The 19197-nt window shown below is 50.7% G+C and overlaps 8 protein-coding genes across 8 annotated transcripts; 3 read left to right on the forward strand and 5 right to left on the reverse strand.

Annotated features, from left to right (window-relative positions):
* Positions 1-468: 468 nt before the first annotated feature.
* Positions 469-2052, reverse strand: ECM4 (S-glutathionyl-(chloro)hydroquinone reductase; the record flags this gene model as incomplete). The annotated part of the gene is made up of 9 exons (XM_036778106.1): positions 469-525; positions 637-730; positions 874-953; positions 1015-1178; positions 1262-1458; positions 1514-1661; positions 1720-1776; positions 1831-1863; positions 1920-2052. 9 exons carry the CDS (start codon positions 2050-2052, stop codon positions 469-471), a joined length of 963 nt encoding a protein of 320 aa, XP_036629534.1.
* Positions 2053-2572: 520 nt separating this feature from the next.
* On the reverse strand, positions 2573-5719 carry PC9H_008598 (uncharacterized protein; the record flags this gene model as incomplete). The annotated part of the gene is made up of 18 exons (XM_036778107.1): positions 2573-2619; positions 2672-2747; positions 2800-2878; positions 2934-3102; positions 3156-3247; positions 3298-3853; positions 3910-4125; positions 4182-4211; positions 4263-4307; positions 4364-4378; positions 4428-4515; positions 4569-4941; positions 5028-5142; positions 5199-5229; positions 5281-5315; positions 5368-5402; positions 5464-5523; positions 5571-5719. 18 exons carry the CDS (start codon positions 5717-5719, stop codon positions 2573-2575), a joined length of 2211 nt encoding a protein of 736 aa, XP_036629535.1.
* A 2698-nt stretch (positions 5720-8417) lies between these two features.
* On the reverse strand, positions 8418-9064 carry PC9H_008599 (uncharacterized protein; the record flags this gene model as incomplete). The annotated part of the gene is made up of 5 exons (XM_036778108.1): positions 8418-8570; positions 8727-8807; positions 8874-8914; positions 8983-9004; positions 9059-9064. 5 exons carry the CDS (start codon positions 9062-9064, stop codon positions 8418-8420), a joined length of 303 nt encoding a protein of 100 aa, XP_036629536.1.
* Positions 9065-9283: 219 nt separating this feature from the next.
* Positions 9284-10380, forward strand: PC9H_008600 (uncharacterized protein; the record flags this gene model as incomplete). The annotated part of the gene is made up of 4 exons (XM_036778109.1): positions 9284-9412; positions 9497-9548; positions 9641-10157; positions 10245-10380. The coding sequence occupies 4 exons, from the start codon at positions 9284-9286 to the stop codon at positions 10378-10380; spliced, it is 834 nt and encodes a 277-aa protein (XP_036629537.1).
* Positions 10381-10764: 384 nt separating this feature from the next.
* On the reverse strand, positions 10765-12954 carry PC9H_008601 (uncharacterized protein; the record flags this gene model as incomplete). The annotated part of the gene is made up of 3 exons (XM_036778110.1): positions 10765-11324; positions 11375-12337; positions 12390-12954. 3 exons carry the CDS (start codon positions 12952-12954, stop codon positions 10765-10767), a joined length of 2088 nt encoding a protein of 695 aa, XP_036629538.1.
* A 561-nt stretch (positions 12955-13515) lies between these two features.
* On the forward strand, positions 13516-14241 carry PC9H_008602 (uncharacterized protein; the record flags this gene model as incomplete). The annotated part of the gene is made up of 2 exons (XM_036778111.1): positions 13516-13863; positions 13912-14241. The coding sequence occupies 2 exons, from the start codon at positions 13516-13518 to the stop codon at positions 14239-14241; spliced, it is 678 nt and encodes a 225-aa protein (XP_036629539.1).
* Positions 14242-15111: 870 nt separating this feature from the next.
* Positions 15112-16752, reverse strand: PC9H_008603 (uncharacterized protein; the record flags this gene model as incomplete). Its single annotated transcript, XM_036778112.1, has 8 exons — positions 15112-15379; positions 15439-15484; positions 15542-15683; positions 15754-15899; positions 15955-16128; positions 16188-16392; positions 16445-16663; positions 16726-16752. The coding sequence occupies 8 exons, from the start codon at positions 16750-16752 to the stop codon at positions 15112-15114; spliced, it is 1227 nt and encodes a 408-aa protein (XP_036629540.1).
* Positions 16753-17028: 276 nt separating this feature from the next.
* Positions 17029-19197, forward strand: PC9H_008604 (uncharacterized protein; the record flags this gene model as incomplete). Its single annotated transcript, XM_036778113.1, has 3 exons — positions 17029-17593; positions 17646-18608; positions 18659-19197. The coding sequence occupies 3 exons, from the start codon at positions 17029-17031 to the stop codon at positions 19195-19197; spliced, it is 2067 nt and encodes a 688-aa protein (XP_036629541.1).

A 19197-nucleotide genomic window follows, 5' to 3' on the forward strand; every position in this document is an offset into this window, starting at 1 on the left:
GCTGAAGGCTGCAGTATAACGGCATGATCAGCTTGTATCCTTTACATCCGATTCTTCTCCCTTCTTCTGGAGCCGATAGGAAGGTCGGTTCTTAGTCACTTTATTACCTCTCATTGGCCTCTTGTCTCCGTACTCTCCACCAAGGAAAGATATTATTGGCCTTGATTGCCAGCCATGGCCTGCTCTTTGCCGGAATCTAACTGTAATCGGCATCTAATCAAATACTTCTCAGTTCGGGGCGCCGTTGGGTAGGGTCTCCCTCCACACTAATGAAATGAAATCAACGATAGCAAGGCATCGATCAACAACGCTCTAGGGCACATACACGAGCAAACACACGGGCGCACATTCATTACAGCCATTCAATTTTCCAATTCCACTGCAATCGAACCGTAATACATACACCAGGAATAAAGTACAAAGAACAAAGTTTCCGTTTACGTCCGTTTGATACCCTTGATACCCTACTCACAAGGGTTCGATATCGGGGAAAGGCCCGACAGGGACTATTCTTGTTGGATTAATCTACACAGAGACGTTAGTCGCCGAAAGGTAGAAGTGGGAATAAGATGGGAATGAAGGTGCACGGTAGGCCGATACACCCGAGCGGTGTCGGGAGACAGAAAGCAAGCTCACCGTCGTATGAGACCAGTAGTAATGGGTCTTAATATGGTTAAAATTGGTCGAAACTTTGAACGCCTCGTTGTTCCAGTAAAGCTTCTTCAACCAGCTATCACCCATGAGCCAACCGCACCAAGACATAGCACATCCCCAAATGTTTGCGATGTAGATCATCCGCGGGGGTATCATGGAAAGGTTGACGTATGAATCAGCAACGACCGAGTGACTAAATGGACAACAAACGGAACATACGTGTTGATATTAGGATAGCCCCCGCGAATGGTTCGGATGTTGCACTTGAAGTGTCCAACATAAACCGGGTCGAAGCGTATCTATTACGGCAAGACGTTCCATCATCGAAAATTCAGGCCTGCATGATAACACCATGCTTACGATCGTCACCCAGAGCCTGATATCTGCTTCTGTCAGCCTGTTGCCGACCAGGTAATCCTTCCCATCAAGAATGGTCTCGAGCTTGTCGAGAGCTTCGAAAACTTCCTTAACGGCCTTAGAGTACGATTCCTGTGTAGTGGCAAAGCCCGAGCGATATACTCCGTCTGATAAAGAAAGTGTTAGCAACAGCATGGCATTAATGTGAATGGCAGCATTCTCAGCCTAAACGATGAGTGACAAGTGGTACTCACTATCACATTAGGATAAATCCAACTGTTCAACTCGTCGATTTCATTCTTAAGCTCGGTTGGATAGTAGTCTATCTCGGCTTTATCTTTTGGAATAAATTCATCGAAAGCATGATTGAATATCCGGATGATTTCTGAGGATTCGTTGTTGACAATGGTGTGGTTTTTCTTGTCCCAAAGAACGGGAACGGTAAAACTAAATGATAAACAATATAAAAAAAGAGAAATCCACAGCCGATTGGCGTACTCACCGACCGCCGTAGTCTGGATCCGCCTTCAAATATAGGTCTTTAACGTGCTCGGATTTATATAGCGGGTCTTCGTCCGATGCCTCGAAGTTATCTATGTTAGCAAATGGCCATCCCTGGGATCCCATTCGGGGGGAAACAACCGTAACGGCTAATTCGATTGCAAGGGATCGTCGGTACAGCACGCAATATGAATGACGAAAACTTACGAATTAAATCCTCCAGTCCTTTGAGCTTCCTGACAATTAGCGTCCTCGTGGCCCAGGCTACAGTGCTAAGGATTAATCACCGCTTCATTAAACGGTGATGCTGATACGCACGACATGCATACGAGACGTAGAGATGGTAACGGTCTATATTTGTGGTCAGGCCAGCCTCAAGCGTAAGGTTATCTGATATCTGAGCACACCTTTCTCGGGTTCGAATCGCCCACCCTTCTCGATAACGTTTCGGAACGATGCGTCAGCTCGCTTGAATGAACCATCAGCCTCGGGTTTCATCTTGGAGATATCTGTTTGGCTGGAAACGTCTCTACTAGACATCTTGTATCCTGAACCACGGGAGGAACGGGCGATATGCTGACGACTGGAAAGAGAACTTTTCAGGATGGACACCACACAAATAGGAGACGACCACGAACTGTAGGAGCGTCGAGGACCTCAAGAACTTGGAGTGAACTGGTGCACTATTTGAGTGATATGCGCGCACGACAACACGTGAACAAGTGATGTCAAGGCGTGGTAAGCAAGCCCGGCTTGGTAAGGGGAGGGTGAGTTCAGTAACTACGTATTAGGTGGACTGGGGTGAGGCACATGTAAGCGTGGCAGCACATTGATTACTTTCGCAGGTTTGACTTGGTGAAACGAGTGCATGAGGTGGTAGCCGATGTCAGAGACCTCACAAGTCGGCGCTTACGCACGTGAAGACTTCAAAAAAGTGGCATAAAATGGCGTTGCTAATACAGGACTGTCGTAATAACACACAAATGATACAAGAGCTGGGTGTGGTTGAGCTAATCTACGAGTCATTAGTATCAAAAAGAAACTGAACCTTAAAGGTCCATTAACCGCAGAATTGGAAGCCGGGGCAGCCAATCGCAGTGCCGAATTCTGCAGACAAGAGGTCAGTTTCTGACAGCAACGAATCAGACGGTTTACTGACCACCGCCATCAACTCCCGCTACGGCAAGCAAAGCTTGGAAGACACCACCAAGACCCTCCCCGGCAAGAAGCCCCGCCTACAACCAACAGATCTTAGCGAACTTCAGGAAAGAGAGAAAGAAGACTTACAGCAATGGCGAACATATACATATCATAACCCGTTGGGTTGTTCTTGAGCCAGAAGTAGTTGACGGTCGAGCCGACAGCCCTGTAGGACGTCAGTCAGCTGAGGCATTCAAAGCACCCTGGATTTCAGAACTCACATAGCGATCGAGTAGAACACTTGTGGGACGACAAAGGCGAGTCCGATGGCGTTCCAGTTGGGAATGTAACCCCAGTACTTCTTCGGGATGAGGTAGTATTTGGCGAGTACAGTAAGAACGGCGGCGATAGCCAAACCAATAGCGGTGTATCCCGATGATGGGGGTATAGCTAGAGTCCATCAATGTCAGTGGGGCTCTGATAGCAGCGGTCAGATGACTCACGTAGACGAGGCGCAGAGACTGCAATTGCTACAGCAGACCAGGCAGATACAGACGGCGCTCCATAAGTACACTCTCCGGTGGCGGGAGGATCACTGAATTATCGTCAGCACTTGCAAGGCGTTGCAGAACATAATCTACTCACATGATACAAGGCGTAGCCGTGGTGAAAAGGATGAACAAGCCGGTGGTCAAGAAGACGGCCACGACAGATCCGACGAGCTGGGCAACGAACTGGTTGCGGGGCTTCGCTCTGAGCAGGTAGCCCGTCTTCAGATCACCGGTCATGTCGGAGGCCTGGGCGGCGGAGCCAGCAGCGATAACACCAGCCGTAAGATTGAACATCTGACCGGTAGTTGGGTCCATGCCCGAGCCTTTGCCGATGCCACCAAAGATGAGTTGGGAGGCCTTGGCAACGGTACTAACGGGGTTGACGTCCGTTTGACCGGAACTCTGCACACCGATGAAGGAGAAGAGGAAGCCGAGCAAGAGCGCCAAGATGGCTTCGCCGACATTCATATGGAATTGAGTGGCGAGGATGGCGCAGCACATGACAGTGCTGAGGAACAAGCCGGTCGACCACCACGAGAACGGAATTCTGTCTTCCATAGGTGTCTGATCTTCATCTTCGGGGTCGAGCTCACGGGTGCCGACCCAAGTCCTGGGGTCAAGTCCACTCCACGCGCTTGAGGCGAATAATGCTGAAAGGAACAAATACGATGAGCAACTGCACAATACGGTGGGGATGGGGACATACTCTTGAAGAAAGGTGTGAGACTGAGCAAGATGTCGGCGAACGAGTAGAGCAACATGACGAGAACCCCAGGCCAAAGCAGCCAGTATCGAGGTGATGGGGCGTCAACATATTGATCGGGGTCTCTGAAAGAAAGCGCCTGGTAGGAGATACGTTCTGGGAATACTTCGTCGGCCGGCACACCGACTGCCAAACCATTCTTGACGAGCGAAGGCGCGACTGAAAACTGGGATGAGCACACATGTTCATCAAGGGCTAGCTAAAAGGTTTCTCACTTATTCCCCATGCAAGAACCGATCCACCGACTGCGAGAATCATTCAGCAAGTCAAAATATGGAAGCGGGGACAAAACGCACAGAAGCTCCAACTAGCGTTAAGACCGGAAAGCATGCCAGCGCCATCTAATATCATTATTCCATTGAGCGAAACAAATATAGAGCGCAGAATAGAAACTCACAGAAAGCAGGCGTAACTGGAAGGAAGGTCAGCAATGCGATCACATAAGAGCGGCTAACACGTACACTCAATCCACCACCCATAGTTATCCAGGGAAATGATGCTGGTGAAGCCGAGCCTGAACAGCGTCCAACCAATGTGCCAATCGTATAGCTGAAATTTCACATTAGCTGCCGGTTCTGGAATAAGGATGCAGTCGCACGCACGATTCCAGGAGCATAGCCAGTCATAACCTTGAAGACGAAGGTCGTCACGAAAGTATACAGGAGCGCCAAGGATTTCTTCTTCGCCGCAACAGCACCAGTACGGCCATTGTGCAGCGAGCGGATGGTATAGGCAGTAGCGGCGGGTGTGGGGAAGGTCAGCTTCTGCTTGACGATGTAATACCTTCGCAGGGGAATAACGAAGAACACGCCGAAGAATCCGGCACAGGTGGTTAGCGCTATCAGTTTTCCGACATCTTGCTGTGGGAGTTCCGAGAGAAGGTTGAGCCTGTACATTGCCGGTATGGCAGAGACGAAAAGGATCCCAAGACCGCCAGACGCTGTTGAGGGTGAGCAGATTGCATGAAGTAATGAACTTGATAAAGCGTACCCGTTGCAGCACTAGACGGGTTCAATCAGTTCCGTTCCACCTTGCGGCACGTGTCGATGAATTGGACTTACCTCTGGACAGTGCAGTTTTCCTTCGGCCCAAACGGACCACCAAGAAGTTTGCCCAAGATGCCAGACTCTGGCATGGCCTTTGCGAAGGGCTTGAGAATGGCGAAACCAAAGATGGCTGCGAGATAACGCGTGAGTTGAGCCAAGCATTGAAGTGTGTAATATTTCACACACCTCCGAACAATTGGGGACCGAAAGTGAATCCCTAGAAGTTTGTCAGCATGGTAGCATTCACACATTCATGAGGGATGTCTACCGTCTTGAGACCGAGGTAGATATTGGAGGCGCCGACTGCAAGAAGACGTAAGTTCATTGTGAGATACAGCCCAACATTTTAACTCACCTACTGCTCCAAGAACGGAGCCAACCAGGAGGGCCCTTCATACAAGGAATATGAGCATGGGGTATGAGTGGTTGAGATACTAGGCCGCCTTCTGACCTGAATGTTAGCTGATGGGTTTCTTCAGGCTCGGTGGGGTCGATGGGGAAAGGCTTGGTGCTAAACTGGATGTTAGCCAAGGTCAGACAGAACTGCAGGTAACGTACACGTCGTGGTCGTCAAACGTCTCCAACCGCTCCTCACCCAACTCCGAGTCCCTCGACTTCTCATTGGGATAATCCAGGCTGGACGAGTGGGTCCGCTGCACCTCCGGCAGCACAACGTCGTCGTCTCTCCTCTTTTCGAAGTCCGCCATGGTCGAGTATTGCAGTTGCACTTGAGCAGCAACGCAGGTCGCAGGTCGCAGAAGCGGAGCGGGTGAGAAGAAGGAGGGCTTCTTGCATCAAGCGGCTTTAGACGTTGCTATTTGAGGGTTCCCATGAGAAGCCCCCGCCTGTGGCAAATGGCATTGCGGCAGGTGTGAATGGGGTTCTCGTGTCGTCGTGCATGTGGTTAGGAACTATCAATTCTGCAGACGATATGGACACAAGCGTGAGTAGAGGCTCCACGACGCCTTGTTGGGAGTATCAGGATGGGCGCCATCGTCGCGGGGTTCGAAAGCTGCACTGTGAACCATGCGGTTTTGTCTAGGCGCCGATGCTGAATCCATGAGCGTAGACAGGCCGAGAGAAAGTTCAGCCCCATGTATTCAGATGGGCCTAGCTCCTGTGGTGTTTTATGGAGAAGGCCAGAGGGGTCGTCGACTCATAACTAGGACGTACCTATCGACAATGATTGGGCGGCGCGATTAGACTTAGACTCGGTGTCCGGTAAGACTGGCGACGGTTCACGCCATCAGCGTGAGCTTTCTCCGAATCACTGATCTCGCTTTAATTATAGCTAGAATGAATCATGAATCATGAACAGTAGCGCGCACACGAGCTTGAATAGGTGGCGTGCCTTCAATCGCCGAGCACGAATGTCCAAGGAACACACTAGAATACGATCCGGGTGGGCGAATTAGACAAGACCGCACATGTGAACTTGACATGTGAACACACACATACGTTTCAGAATATCATATATTCACGGAAATCGCTGCATATGGGGGCGGAGCACTCTGACAATCCGCTCGAACCTTCAATTGAAGGGAAAACATACCGCACTTTGCATCACATCACATCAATTATGGTGCTGTCCCACACTATATCGCGACCTGCGGCTGCATAATCCCATTAGGTCTTCTTGGTCATTGCGCAACTAAAGTCTCCGCCAGTGATGCCCGTATCAGCAGCAGCAAGAAGCTCCGGAGAGTGGAGACTAAGATGGTCTGCGTTCAAAGCAAGGACGTCAATGGGTACGATATATTGAAGTATACATACCGCGCAAAAGATACAACGGCTACAGCGACGAAAAATTGCATCATACGCTTTTGTCCCACACGGCATTGCGACCTGAAGAATGGATGTTTTAAGTTTCCCTGATTGATCATTGCGCAGCTAAACTCAAGGGTGGTATCGCAAACATCAATAACAGTAACCTACTATAGTTGGGGAGATAATGGGGTGGCGTTGGTCTTTTACTCCCGCCTGGAACAGCAGCAATAGACTCCGGGGCATGGTGGGATCTACCGCACCTGCCCGCAACTCGAAAGTCAGCTAAGAACAGTACACTCAACCCAAGATAGCCCACCTTCGTGGCTAAGCACGTATGTTTTGAGCCAGGCCTCCGTCTCCCGGATTGCGCACTTCGCAACGATGTAGAAGCCCGCGGCGGCGATGTACCCGGAACAGCAACCAGTAGCAAACAGCAGCAACTTACTCCGGGCGGTGGGAGGGTACCCACCTGCAAGTGGTGTTAAAAAGGGCAACGAACCGTAGATAACAAGGTGACTTACCTCCCTAGAAAGACCTCCGTCTGGGTCGAATTAACCGAGATGGTCTGTCAAAACTTCAGAGTAGGTTTAGAGCATGTCGAGAATATGGCACTCTTATAAGAGATCCCCTGTATCGCACACCATCCATACCGGCGGGAGCCGCGACTCAGCACTTGGCACTTAAGCTGAAGGCCAGAGACGATGCTAGGCTATTGCACCCACCTATCCACCTATAATGAGTGATGTCGTTCGATAAGCAGGGCAACTTACTCACCTATTTAGAACCAACCTATATAAAAAGCCCTCCGTCCGGATCGGACGGGCATAGATGACCTATCCTCATTTCAAACTATAGCTTGTCCGTTGTCCAAGACGAAATGTCCAAGATAAGCATGTCGATGTTCAACAATGGAGACGCTCTCAGAGTAGATCCCGCGTCGCACAGCGGCCATGAAGCCCCAGTCACGGACTCGGAAATACCGGCTTGATGGCTTCGCTTGAGAAAATGTGTCAAGATGACGGCGCTTTGTAGCGCTTGTCTCCGCATCCATGGTTCATATGGCCCATCCTACATGTCTGTCGACAGACGCGATCATTGCAACATGGCGGCTGAAGGATTATGTCGGAGCCAGCCTCCTCAAACTCAAACAAAGATGTCTGTCTCGCTCTTCTACGAAGAGGCTGTCGTCGGCGTTCGCGAGGAGAGAGGCAAGGACGAGGGGTTGCTCGTGGTAGGCAGTGGATAATTGGCCCAGACATCAAACATTGTGATAGCAGACTCGGTGGTTCCAATGGGATGACCAGATACTTGTCTACGTGGGCGGCAGAGTCCTCAAATGACTTGGCAGCCGCGCTGTTCAGAAGCGAGACGGCAGGTCAGTCCAGCTGGCGGACGATAGAGACATCTACTCCAAATGTTGGGAATATGTTGGAGAGTACTCTCCACCGAAGTATTGGTAAGGTTAATCGATTCTGAATAAAACGAATAAATGGGGCCAGAACCCTTGTCAAGCAAAGGGATTCTAGCAACGAGGGCGTTGAATAGGCTCTAGAGGATAGTGATAGTGATGGGACAATTACAGACATGTGCGTGCGATCATACGCTTTACGTAGATCATGCGTAGTCGAAGTCGGGAGCTTAATGCTTTGCGTCCCCGTCCTTGTCCCGCTGGATAAGGCCCACACCGACGATCGTGCCTGACGCGACGGCATCCGCGACCTTGTGCTCCTCCTTCACCTTGTGCTCCACCTGGCGCACGAACTCGTCTTGCACGGCTTTTGCGCGGGCAATCTACGAGTTTCGACAGGCAACGAGCGAATTCAAGTGTAGGGTATTGGAATGGGATCGGTTCGAGGCGCGGGGTTGCGAGATTCATGAGATGAGAAGTAAGGCCAATGACAATGAGAAAACGGGGAGGTGATAGAGGTAGAAAAAAGTAATGCGCACCTCTTTCGGATGGTGGAGGCATTCTATGTAGTCCTCGGATTGGGGGCGGCATTCCTGCGGGTTGCTAGTCTGCGCATAGCACTGTTTGCAGCTATCGCTTGAGCACTCATAGTACCCTCTGCAACATGGAGCCACGTAGCCACGCACCTTGGAGAATTCCTGCCAGTACGTGAAGCATCGTGAGCGGCCTAACATTCAGATGTTCAGCGTCAACTTTCTCCTGCAATCCCGAGTTGCGCTGTGGAGCCATGCTCACCCCCGGAGTAACCAAAACCTGACTTTCATGCAAAGTCAGTAATTGGGCCCTCCTAAGAGATTGTTTGAGAACATACAGCCATGACGAGATTTGTGGAATGGTGTAATTACGGTAAGAAGGAATTGTTCACGACGAGTGTGCCCGATGACCGTGAGAAACAATACACAGACCGTGGGAGCCAGAATAGGAGGTCACTGGCAGTATGTCCTTCATGAACTTACATCCTTTCTCCTGCTCCTCTCGAACCTGGACCCTGGCTGTTAACGTTTAATCGCTCGCACTTCCCTGGATCGCTGCACAGATGGCTGATCAAGCTGAAGTCGCCTTTGCGACTACCTTCCTGAACACGCTATCTACACAGCCAGTCACGTATGCCGACGATTATCAGCAACCACCCGAGAACTCGCTGCGAAGGGTACCGGTACTAGGCGTATGTGGATTTCCGTATATCCTGTATTTTACTCGCAGGAGATCCCCATCACTGATTTCGCACTTTCTTATCTCAAAAATCCAGATCGACCTTCCCCCTCCTCCAGAACGCAAGCATGAGGTCATATCGGACGCAGGTCAGGATATATGTGTCAAAATACGAATATCAATTCCGCTCATACAGCTAATCCGCAACGCACCTTCCGCGTGTTGTGTGAATGTGAAACAGAAGGCATATCAGTCACCATAAAGTCCCTGAAACCTGCTGCGTCGTTCAGCCTCACAATCGACCCCACGGACACCATCTCGGATTTAAAGTCGAAGCTCGCTGCCCAACCCAACGCCCCGCCCGCAGACGTTCAAAGGCTGCTTTTGAAAGGCAAAGCCCTAGTTGACACCAAGCTCGTTAAGGAGTATAACGTGAAAAACGGCGATACGTTTACACTAATGTTCAAGCCCGGCGTAGAGTGGGATCCCTCGAAGCCGACGGAATCACCATCTTCCACCCCGTCCATCATGCTCATCGATTCGTCGAAGACACCTCCGCCGACAGGAGCGCGAAAACACCAGCGCATCCCCTCTGTCGTCCTGTCTCCCTCGCCGTCAAGCGGGTCGCCGACGTTCGAGAAGACGATCGACATTCCGTTGACGCTAGACGCATCTACGTCGCTCCCAGAACCGATGTCCACGTATCACACAACCGTTGCGAAGCCAGAATTCTGGGAGCGGTTACGCGCGTTCTTGAGGTACGATATATATACCCTTTCTCTACTTCAAATTTCTACCTTTCAGGACGTTGCTCTAACTTGTACATTGTAAATTGTGTGTTACAGCGCCGAATTTCCGGATGAATCAGACGCCGTGCTCGCATTCGAAGAGTTCCTCCGTGCGAGCAAGGGAACGTTAACAGCAAGTGAGATCGCCAAGATACGCGATGAGGTTGGCGTCATTGGCATGGCGGGTACATAATACGTGAGGGTCTTCAACCGCTTCTACCAAGCGCTTGAGCGCACTTGGGTTAGTCTTTTGTGGGCATGTGGGCATGTGATGGTATGTGGTGGTGGCACTGGCCGGAACTCTAGAACTCTTGGTATTTTGCGTAGTGTGCGATTAGACATGATTCTATTATTAGCCAAGGTTATCATGTATGCAGGTCACCGTGTTCTCGAAGAGACGCGTTGCTCGCGCAGCGAATAAAAGTCGGATCGTACCCAGGTAAAGAACCTTTGACACTTGTCGATAGTCCTCGACCCAGACGTCCAGACGGACGGTTCATAACAAATTTTTAATGATGCGTGTCTCCACCAAGTTGTACTCACAGGTCATGAATATCCAACAACAAATAGGCTAAACTCATTGTAGCAGCGTTAAAAAGGTGTCTCCAGTGATCAATCCGTCAACAGTGTCTTTATTGAGGACCTCAGAAGAGTCCCATACCAGCTTGGCATGTACAGAGTTAAACATCTTGGAACAAGACGTTAACCACTCCTTCAAACCCTTGTATTGGGGTTGCAACGGAGTCGTCGTAATGCCGCCGCTGAGGAACGATTTTTTGTAGTGATATAGCAGGGTGTGATCATATCCCGACCACCGCAAGATATTGTACTCGTCAGACTTGTCTGGATCGACTGCTAAGGTGAGCAGAACCCAAAAGAAGGATTCCAGATCGTATCGGTACAGATGTCGAGGAGGCTGGAGCCAAGTGGAGGGAGCAAGAAGTTCGATCGCCAAGTACGGCCATGTTCCCGTCCTTTGTTTCGATGTCGGCCCCTTGTCGAGCTTTGCTCCCGGTGTCGCCAGGTCAAAGTCGTTCAGAACCCCCACAATGGTGTCGTTCTTTTGCCGGAACATCAGGTTTCTCACGCTGATGTCACGGTGCAATATCCCCGCCCTCTCGTAGACCCAATGATGACCTGGTAGAGGCCTCGTGAGGCTACGCTGAAAGCTTGATGAGCTGACTTACATCGAACGATTTGCTCATACGCTGTCTTAAGCGAGTCGCAGTCTTTGATTGCGTCGATACATCCTAGCTCTTCCATGACCAGTAGATAAAGTCTCCTCTCCTCGTAATCGTCTTTAAAGTGTCGGACAAGAGAAGCGACGATGCCGTCAGGTGCATCGCAGACCTGCGAATACAGGACGTTGGGAAGATGATCCGAAACCCATGCAGCTGAAGGGTCGCGAACGATGGCTTTCTGAATCTCCTTCAATATGTCGTGTTCTGGTTCCCGCGAGCTCGGTAGCCAGCTGAGCTTGGCGACAACCCGTTCAGGCCACTCCTTAGGAACATTGCTGCCCGCTTCCACTTTCACGACCAAAGTCCCTCGCCCAATTAGCCCATGAGGCTGGTAGGCGATGTGTCCCAGCGTAAGCACGAGCCCGTTGTTGAGCGTCAGATTAAGGCCCTCGAAGGTGTTCGCAATCGTTTGTCTATCCTTGTTCCTCATGTTGTACAAGCGACCAGACATGCAGTCCGGGGTTGCCAGAATCACATTGGAGCAGAAGCCATAACGGTCGAGAGGCATGCGACCCAAATGCGAGATGATTTGGTGAAACTGGTCGAGATTGTCGACAAAACTGAACGGCGAGGAACGCAAGACCACAGAGTGATCGTAATACAGGAACTCTATCTGGCCATCGGTAGCGAGGAAGCCGATTACGTGTCGACGGAATCCCTTGGAGAGCATCTCCAATGCGTAGCTTGCGCATTGAATCAGGGGATGATGTACGAGGGCAGTACTCGACGCCTCCTCCTCTACAGGTACTTCTAGGCCTCGTCCTGCAGCTACATCGCTTCCTTTTGTGCGTGCCACACTGGTCGAAGAGGAACTGGGACGGGGGCTTTTACGAACGCGGCCCTCTGTCGCATGCTCCGACGTGCTCGCTTTTCGCTTCTGAGCGGAAGGTCCGAAGGTTTCCTTGACCGCTGTAAACGCTGCGTCACTGCTAGAAAGCCTGATATATCCTTCGCAACTCACATGGTGTAGGCCGAGGCGGGATTGGTACTCTCAAATCCTTCTGAACGAGTTTGAACTCATGGAAGGAGATGATGTCGCACGGATGAAACGCCACCTCGGGTCCTTGGACGATAGGTTCTCGTAGAAGCGACGCAGACTTGTGGACGAGCAAGATGTCGGGCTTGCGGCCGGGGTCAATACCCCAGAGGTACTTGGGATCGTTTCGGACAAATACGTATTCCGAACCGCATTCGAGCAGAATTTCATTAGCGAGCAGAATGAATGGCTCGTATCTGCTGGTCTCTTCTGTGACGGGAAGGCGATAGCGATCAAGAAGAGAGCGGAGTTTCTTCGTTATTGGTTTCTTTGGCTGGTCAAAGTCGAAGTCGAAGATGGTCTTGCAGAAATCTTCAAAGGCCATAATCTTCTCGTTGCTGAGGTCTTGGTACAGATACGGTGAATAGTGTAGGCGCGTAGATTGGGTGTCATAGGTGAGATTTGAGCCGGACCCTGCGGACTGCGGTGTGCTGTGGACGCCATCCAAGGGAGGACGCTGTGAATTGACTGGAGTTTGCGCTCTGGACATGGTGGTTCAGCAACAACCGCTGTGGCGCAGCGGTGCGGTCACGTGGAGATTTCACGCGATCATTCAATACGCCTAGTGTAATTTCAAGGCTAAGGCTATAGACGTCGACTATCGTACAGTGCCAGTCACATCTTCTCATCAAGTGACTTGGCAGGAGGCGCCTAAATATATATACCCTTTCACTTTGATAATTTTCAACTGCATCGTAACGTTGCAGAAACCATCGGAAATCAATGAGAAGTGATCACATACTTCGTAGTAACATTAATGTAGATAATTTAACTCCCGTGATATGGCCCCTTCACCCTGATGCATTCAGTGTATTAAGCCCTAGACAAAACATAGCCAGAGAGGTGTTCTGTCAACCTGCGTAGTAACCAAGCAAGAGTTCAAGAACAAGTCGCGCTTATTGTGATCGTCAAGCGCCCCTGAATATACCCTAAGTCTAATTATGGATCGACGGACCGTTGTTGAGGTTCCTTCCCCGCACTTTGTAATCGACGATGGTTGGCTTGTACAACTAGTCCAGCTACCCCCTCAAAGACCACCCGCCCGTCCATCATGTCAACCACTACCGTATTCTCAGCCGCGACATCCGTAACACCCTTCCTTGAAACAGTCTCACCGACGCCTGCCGTAACTACGACCCCCAATCCAGGCGGCGTCAACAATGGAGGCATGCAGAAAGGAGCTAACTATTTCTTCGGCTTCCTCATCGCATTCATCGCGCTCCTCCTCGTATTCGTGGGCTGCGGGGTCGGCACCCGTCGTCGATTTATGATGCGAAGGGGTGTGATGGGTGATTGGGCTGGGCCAGCCTCGCCATACAATGAATCGGCGCCGCAGAAGGAACCGCTGTTCGTTGAGTCGTGGCTGGAAAAGGGGGGAGATAGATGGAAGAATATGACAGTGAGTTGTAGTCTTTGCAGTGGCCGACTATTCGCTGACGGAATGCAGCCGCTATCGACGACAGCCATCCGACCCCGGCCCAAAACACCTGAACCTTCGATAACTCCATTGCCAGTGACCACCTTGTCGAGCTTCCGACAGCTAATCCCGCACCCCCACTTCCCTTTCCGAAGACATCTTCCCCCGTCGACAGTAGTCAAACAAGAAAACTCGGAGACTACTCCTTCCCCTGAATCACTTGCCGTAACGGTCATGATAGCGATGCCAACTCAAAAATCGGATGTTGAACACCAACATCAGGAAGACGAACCCTTACCGGAGTACAGCTTTGGTGTCGCGCAGGTCGATTGGCGGGGCAAGCATTGGATATCTTCATGATTAACGTTTGAACTCTGGACTCGCTTCGTGCTTCATTGTACAAGATACTGTGTTTTCCTACATTTCGATGTAATTGCGACCCTTCGACTAATTGACATACATACGTCTTTGGAAATGTGAAACTTCCGACATACTTCGTCCCGTCAGCCGCCTATTCCGTTGAACCCAAACTCGAACAGTTCCGAGCATTGCCAAAAATAAATATTGAGACAAGGAAAACGACACGTCTCGTAGAAGAAGTTGAATCATGTTGTCGCTACGAGTGGGTGCAGTGTTCAGGATGGAGGCGAAGTCCTCGCAATGCCAAAAATACGCCAAAAATAAATATTGAGACCCGTAGGTCTACCACTCCGGGAAAGCGTGTCATCCTTGTGCAGGGGCCATGCTAATCTTCTCTGTATCGTTCCAATTTTTTCGTATGTCACCCCGAAGGGGACAGTAGTTGGTGCTCGTGTTGACTGGATACAACCTGACTTATGTGTTTTGTTCAGCGCGCGGGCTTCCAGGGGGCACCCGCTAACTGAAAGGGGCTCGTTGCGATTACCGCCTGCAGCTACTGTTCATCCTTGCGTAGGAGCATGGTCGACTTGATTTATTCCGTGAGGAAACTTATGAGTGCAATTCGACAAAGAATGGCACGTATATCACGGAAGTTTGATTGTGTCGGAAAGAGCATGGAAGTTTGGGGCCGTGGAATATTTGATAAGTCTCGAAGGCGTGAATACTTTATGCGTACCTATGTAAGGTTGGCTGCAATATCCAGAATGAAGGTAAATTAACTTGGGTACCATCCGAAAGGCGACATTGCAAACAATGTTAGCAATGACCTTGATTCAACAGGACTACGCGGCACAACAAGACTATCGCCATTCACCATTCTCTAACAAACCCGTCTTCGCCTCTCCAGACTGGATTCTTCCAAGGCGTATGCTTGGAAGTATAGTTGGCGGAGGTCTCGCGGACGAGCTGTTCGTTGATTTCTATACCGATTCCAGGACCTGCGAAACAAGGCATCAGATACAAAGTCCTAGACAACGAAGATACAGTCAACTTGCCATGGAGCAACCCAAGATAGCCTTCCTTGATCTCAAACACCGATGGGTGCGAAAGGTAGGTGTATAGGTCAGCCTCTTGATTACTTTCAGGAAATACATTGTAGTGTATCTATGCAATTACGATGTTACCGTGTTAAGTAACGGGAGCGTGTGATAACGTACCTTCCAGCTCATTTCCTGGATGACGACTAGGATGTAGTCAATACCGAATGAAATACAAACGAAGATATGGACCAGGAGCGTACAGTTAGGAGCAGAGATTGCCACCTGCATGCACGCTGCGAGCGCAATAGGGCCAAGCGGGCAGTGCGGCGCCAGACCGACGTCGTAAGTTTCCGTGAGCGACGCGATACGATGAAGCTCGCTGATCCCACCGCAATGCGAGACCTATGAACATGAAGGTGAGGTTCAGTACCCGTCCAGAAGGAGGTATACTACACAGTGTACTACGGCTTACATCTGGTTGAGCGATATCAATGGCCCTCTTTTCCAGGTAAGGTCTGAAATCGCTGCGCGTATAGAGACGTTCTCCAAGCGCGATGGGTGTCGATACCAAACGGGAAAGGTCGGCGATTTCCTCAGGTTGGGTAGGGAGCAGGGGTTCTGTAATATTTCAGTATTTGATGTAGATCCCTGAGTAAGGGGGATTGCGTCTGACCTTCGATAAAGAGGGGCATATGCGGTTCAAGCAGTTTGGCTAATTGCTTCGCCATGCCTTTGTGTAGCCGCCCGTGGAAGTCGAGTCCGACATCCAAGCCCGTGCGTTTGACCTCTTCAATACGGGCGACTGCATCGGTGAGGACTGAGGGAGAATCAAGCCAGCCAATTGAATCTGCAATTATATTCACATATGAGGCTATCGTATGCTTTGTGGGAATGGGAAGTACAAACCGGTAGCGTTCATTTTGACGGCCGTAAATCCTTGCGACTTGCGCTCCACCGCAGCGTTGTAAACATCACTTGGGCTATCCCCTCCGATCCATCCGTACACCTTGACTCGATCTCGTACCTTCCCTCCAAGAAGCTGCCATACGGGTACACCCAGTTTCTTGCCTTTGATATCCCATAACGCGATATCGAGCCCAGACAATGCAGACTACCAGATGAAGAGTCAGGACCCTGCCTTACGTATTGAGACTGCTGTTTACCATGAGAACTGGTCCACCCCGGTAGAAACGAGCTCTGTAGGCGGTCTGCCAGATGTCTTGTATGTTGTCTGCATCCCAGCCAACGAAGCGGTGGGTCAGATCTCCGAGTGCACCCTCAACTGCTTGAGTATGTCCTTCTAGGGTCGCCTCGCCCCAGCCGACCACGCCAGACATGGTCTCAACCCGCACAAAGAGCCATCGAGGTGGTACACGGAAAGCCTGCCATCCGGCACTAGTCAATGGGCCGAAAATTTATGAGACGATTGGAAACATGAGCGCACTTCTACTTTTGCGATTGTGCTAGGCATTCAATGCAACTGAGGTCAAGAATCCTTTGGGAAAGGTTCGAATGATTAAAATAACTTAGGCGCAGGATTCTTATGCCGGGCCGTGCGCAGTGGTCCAATTCGTCCGTAGTTCGCATGCGATACTGGACATATATGTCTGCATGGTGATCAGTAATGTGCCACTGCAACGTGCTACTAGTGGTGCTTTGCCAACCCAGTGGTGACCGTGTGAACCTCTTCGTGTAAGTGGCTGTGGCGTACCACAGGGTTGATGCTGGTACTGAGCGCTGAACCACCATGTCCAGAGCGCAAACTCCAGTCAATTCGCAGCGTCCTCCCTTGGATGGCGTCCACAGCACACCGCAGTCCGCAGGATCCGGCTCAAATCTCACCTATGACACCCAATCTACGCGCCTACACTACTCACCGTATCTGTACCAAGACCTCAGCAACGAGAAGATTATGGCCTTTGAAGATTTCTGCAAGACCATCTTCGACTTCGACTTTGACCAGCCAAAGAAACCAATAACGAAGAAACTCCGCTCTCTTCTTGATCGCTATCGCCTTCCCGTCACAGAAGAGACCGGCAGATACGAGCCATTCATTCTGCTCGCTAATGAAATTCTGCTCGAATGCGGTTCGGAATACGTATTTGTCCGAAATGATCCCAAGTACCTCTGGGGTATTGACCCCGGCCGCAAGCCCGACATCTTGCTCGTCCACAAGTCTGCGTCGCTTCTACGAGAACCTATCGTCCAAGGACCCGAGGTGGCGTTTCATCCGTGCGACATCATCTCCTTCCACGAGTTCAAACTCGTTCAGAAGGATTTGAGAGTACCAATCCCGCCTCGGCCTACACCATGTGAGTTGCGAAGGATATATCAGGCTTTCTAGCAGTGACGCAGCGTTTACAGCGGTCAAGGAAACCTTTGGACCTTCCGCTCAGAAGCGAAAAGCGAGCACGTCGGAGCATGCGACAGAGGGCCGCGTTCGTAAAAGCCCCCGTCCCAGTTCCTCTTCGACCAGTGTGGCACGCACAAAAGGAAGCGATGTAGATGCTGGACGAGGCCTAGAAGTACCTGTAGAGGAGGAGGCGTCGAGTACTGCCCTCGTACATCATCCCCTGATTCAATGCGCAAGCTACGCATTGGAGATGCTCTCCAAAGGATTCCGTCGACACGTAATCGGCTTCCTCGCTACCGATGGCCAGATAGAGTTCCTGTATTACGATCACTCTGTGGTCTTGCGTTCCTCGCCGTTCAGTTTTGTCGACAATCTCGACCAGTTTCACCAAATCATCTCGCATTTGGGTCGCATGCCTCTCGACCGTTATGGCTTCTGCTCCAATGTGATTCTGGCAACCCCGGATTGCATGGCTGATCGCTTGTACAACATGAGGAACAAGGATAGACAAACGATTGCGAACACCTTCGAGGGCCTTAATCTGACGCTCAACAACGGGCTCGTGCTTACGCTGGGACACATCGCCTACCAGCCTCATGGGTTAATTGGCCGAGGGACTTTGGTCGTGAAAGTGCAAGCGGGGAGTAATGTTCCTAAGGAGTGGCCTGAACGGGTTGTCGCCAAGCTCAGCTGGCTACCGAGCTCGCGGGAACCAGAACACGACATATTGAAGGAGATTCAGAAAGCCATCGTTCGCGACCCTTCAGCTGCATGGGTTTCGGATCATCTTCCCAACGTCCTGTATTCGCAGGTCTGCGATGCACCTGACGGCATCGTCGCTTCTCTTGTCCGACACTTTAAAGACGATTACGAGGAGAGGAGACTTTATCTACTGGTCATGGAAGAGCTAGGCTGTATCGACGCAATCAAAGACTGCGACTCGCTTAAGACAGCGTATGAGCAAATCGTTCGATGTAAGTCAGCTCATCAAGCTTTCAGCGTAGCCTCACGAGGCCTCTACCAGGTCATCATTGGGTCTACGAGAGGGCGGGGATATTGCACCGTGACATCAGCGTGAAGAACCTGATGTTCCGGCAAAAGAACGACACCATTGTGGGGGTTCTGAACGACTTTGACCTGGCGACACCGGCCACGAAGCTCGACACATCGAAACAAAGGACGGGAACATGGCCGTACTTGGCGATCGAACTTCTTGATCCGTCGACTTGGCTCCAACCTCCTCGACATCTGTATCGACACGATCTGGAGTCCTTCTTTTGGGTTCTGCTCACCTTAGCAGTCGATCCAGACAAGTTTGACATGTACAATATCCTGCGGTGGTCGGAATATCATCGCACCCTGTTATATCACTACAAAAATTCTTTCCTCAACAACGGCATTACGACGACTTCGTTGGATCCCCAATACGAGCACTTGAGGGACTGGCTAACTCATTTGGCGTATCTCTTCGATGACGCAAATAGGGCACGAGCACGTTCTTCGTCGGGCGCCATTGTTGAAATGGTTACCGCGGAGACCTTTTTAAAGATTCTTAGGTCTTAA

The sequence above is a fragment of the Pleurotus ostreatus genome, assembly GCF_014466165.1.
Source record: "Pleurotus ostreatus strain PC9 chromosome Unknown scaffold_6, whole genome shotgun sequence".
Classification (NCBI taxonomy): domain Eukaryota; kingdom Fungi; phylum Basidiomycota; class Agaricomycetes; order Agaricales; family Pleurotaceae; genus Pleurotus; species Pleurotus ostreatus.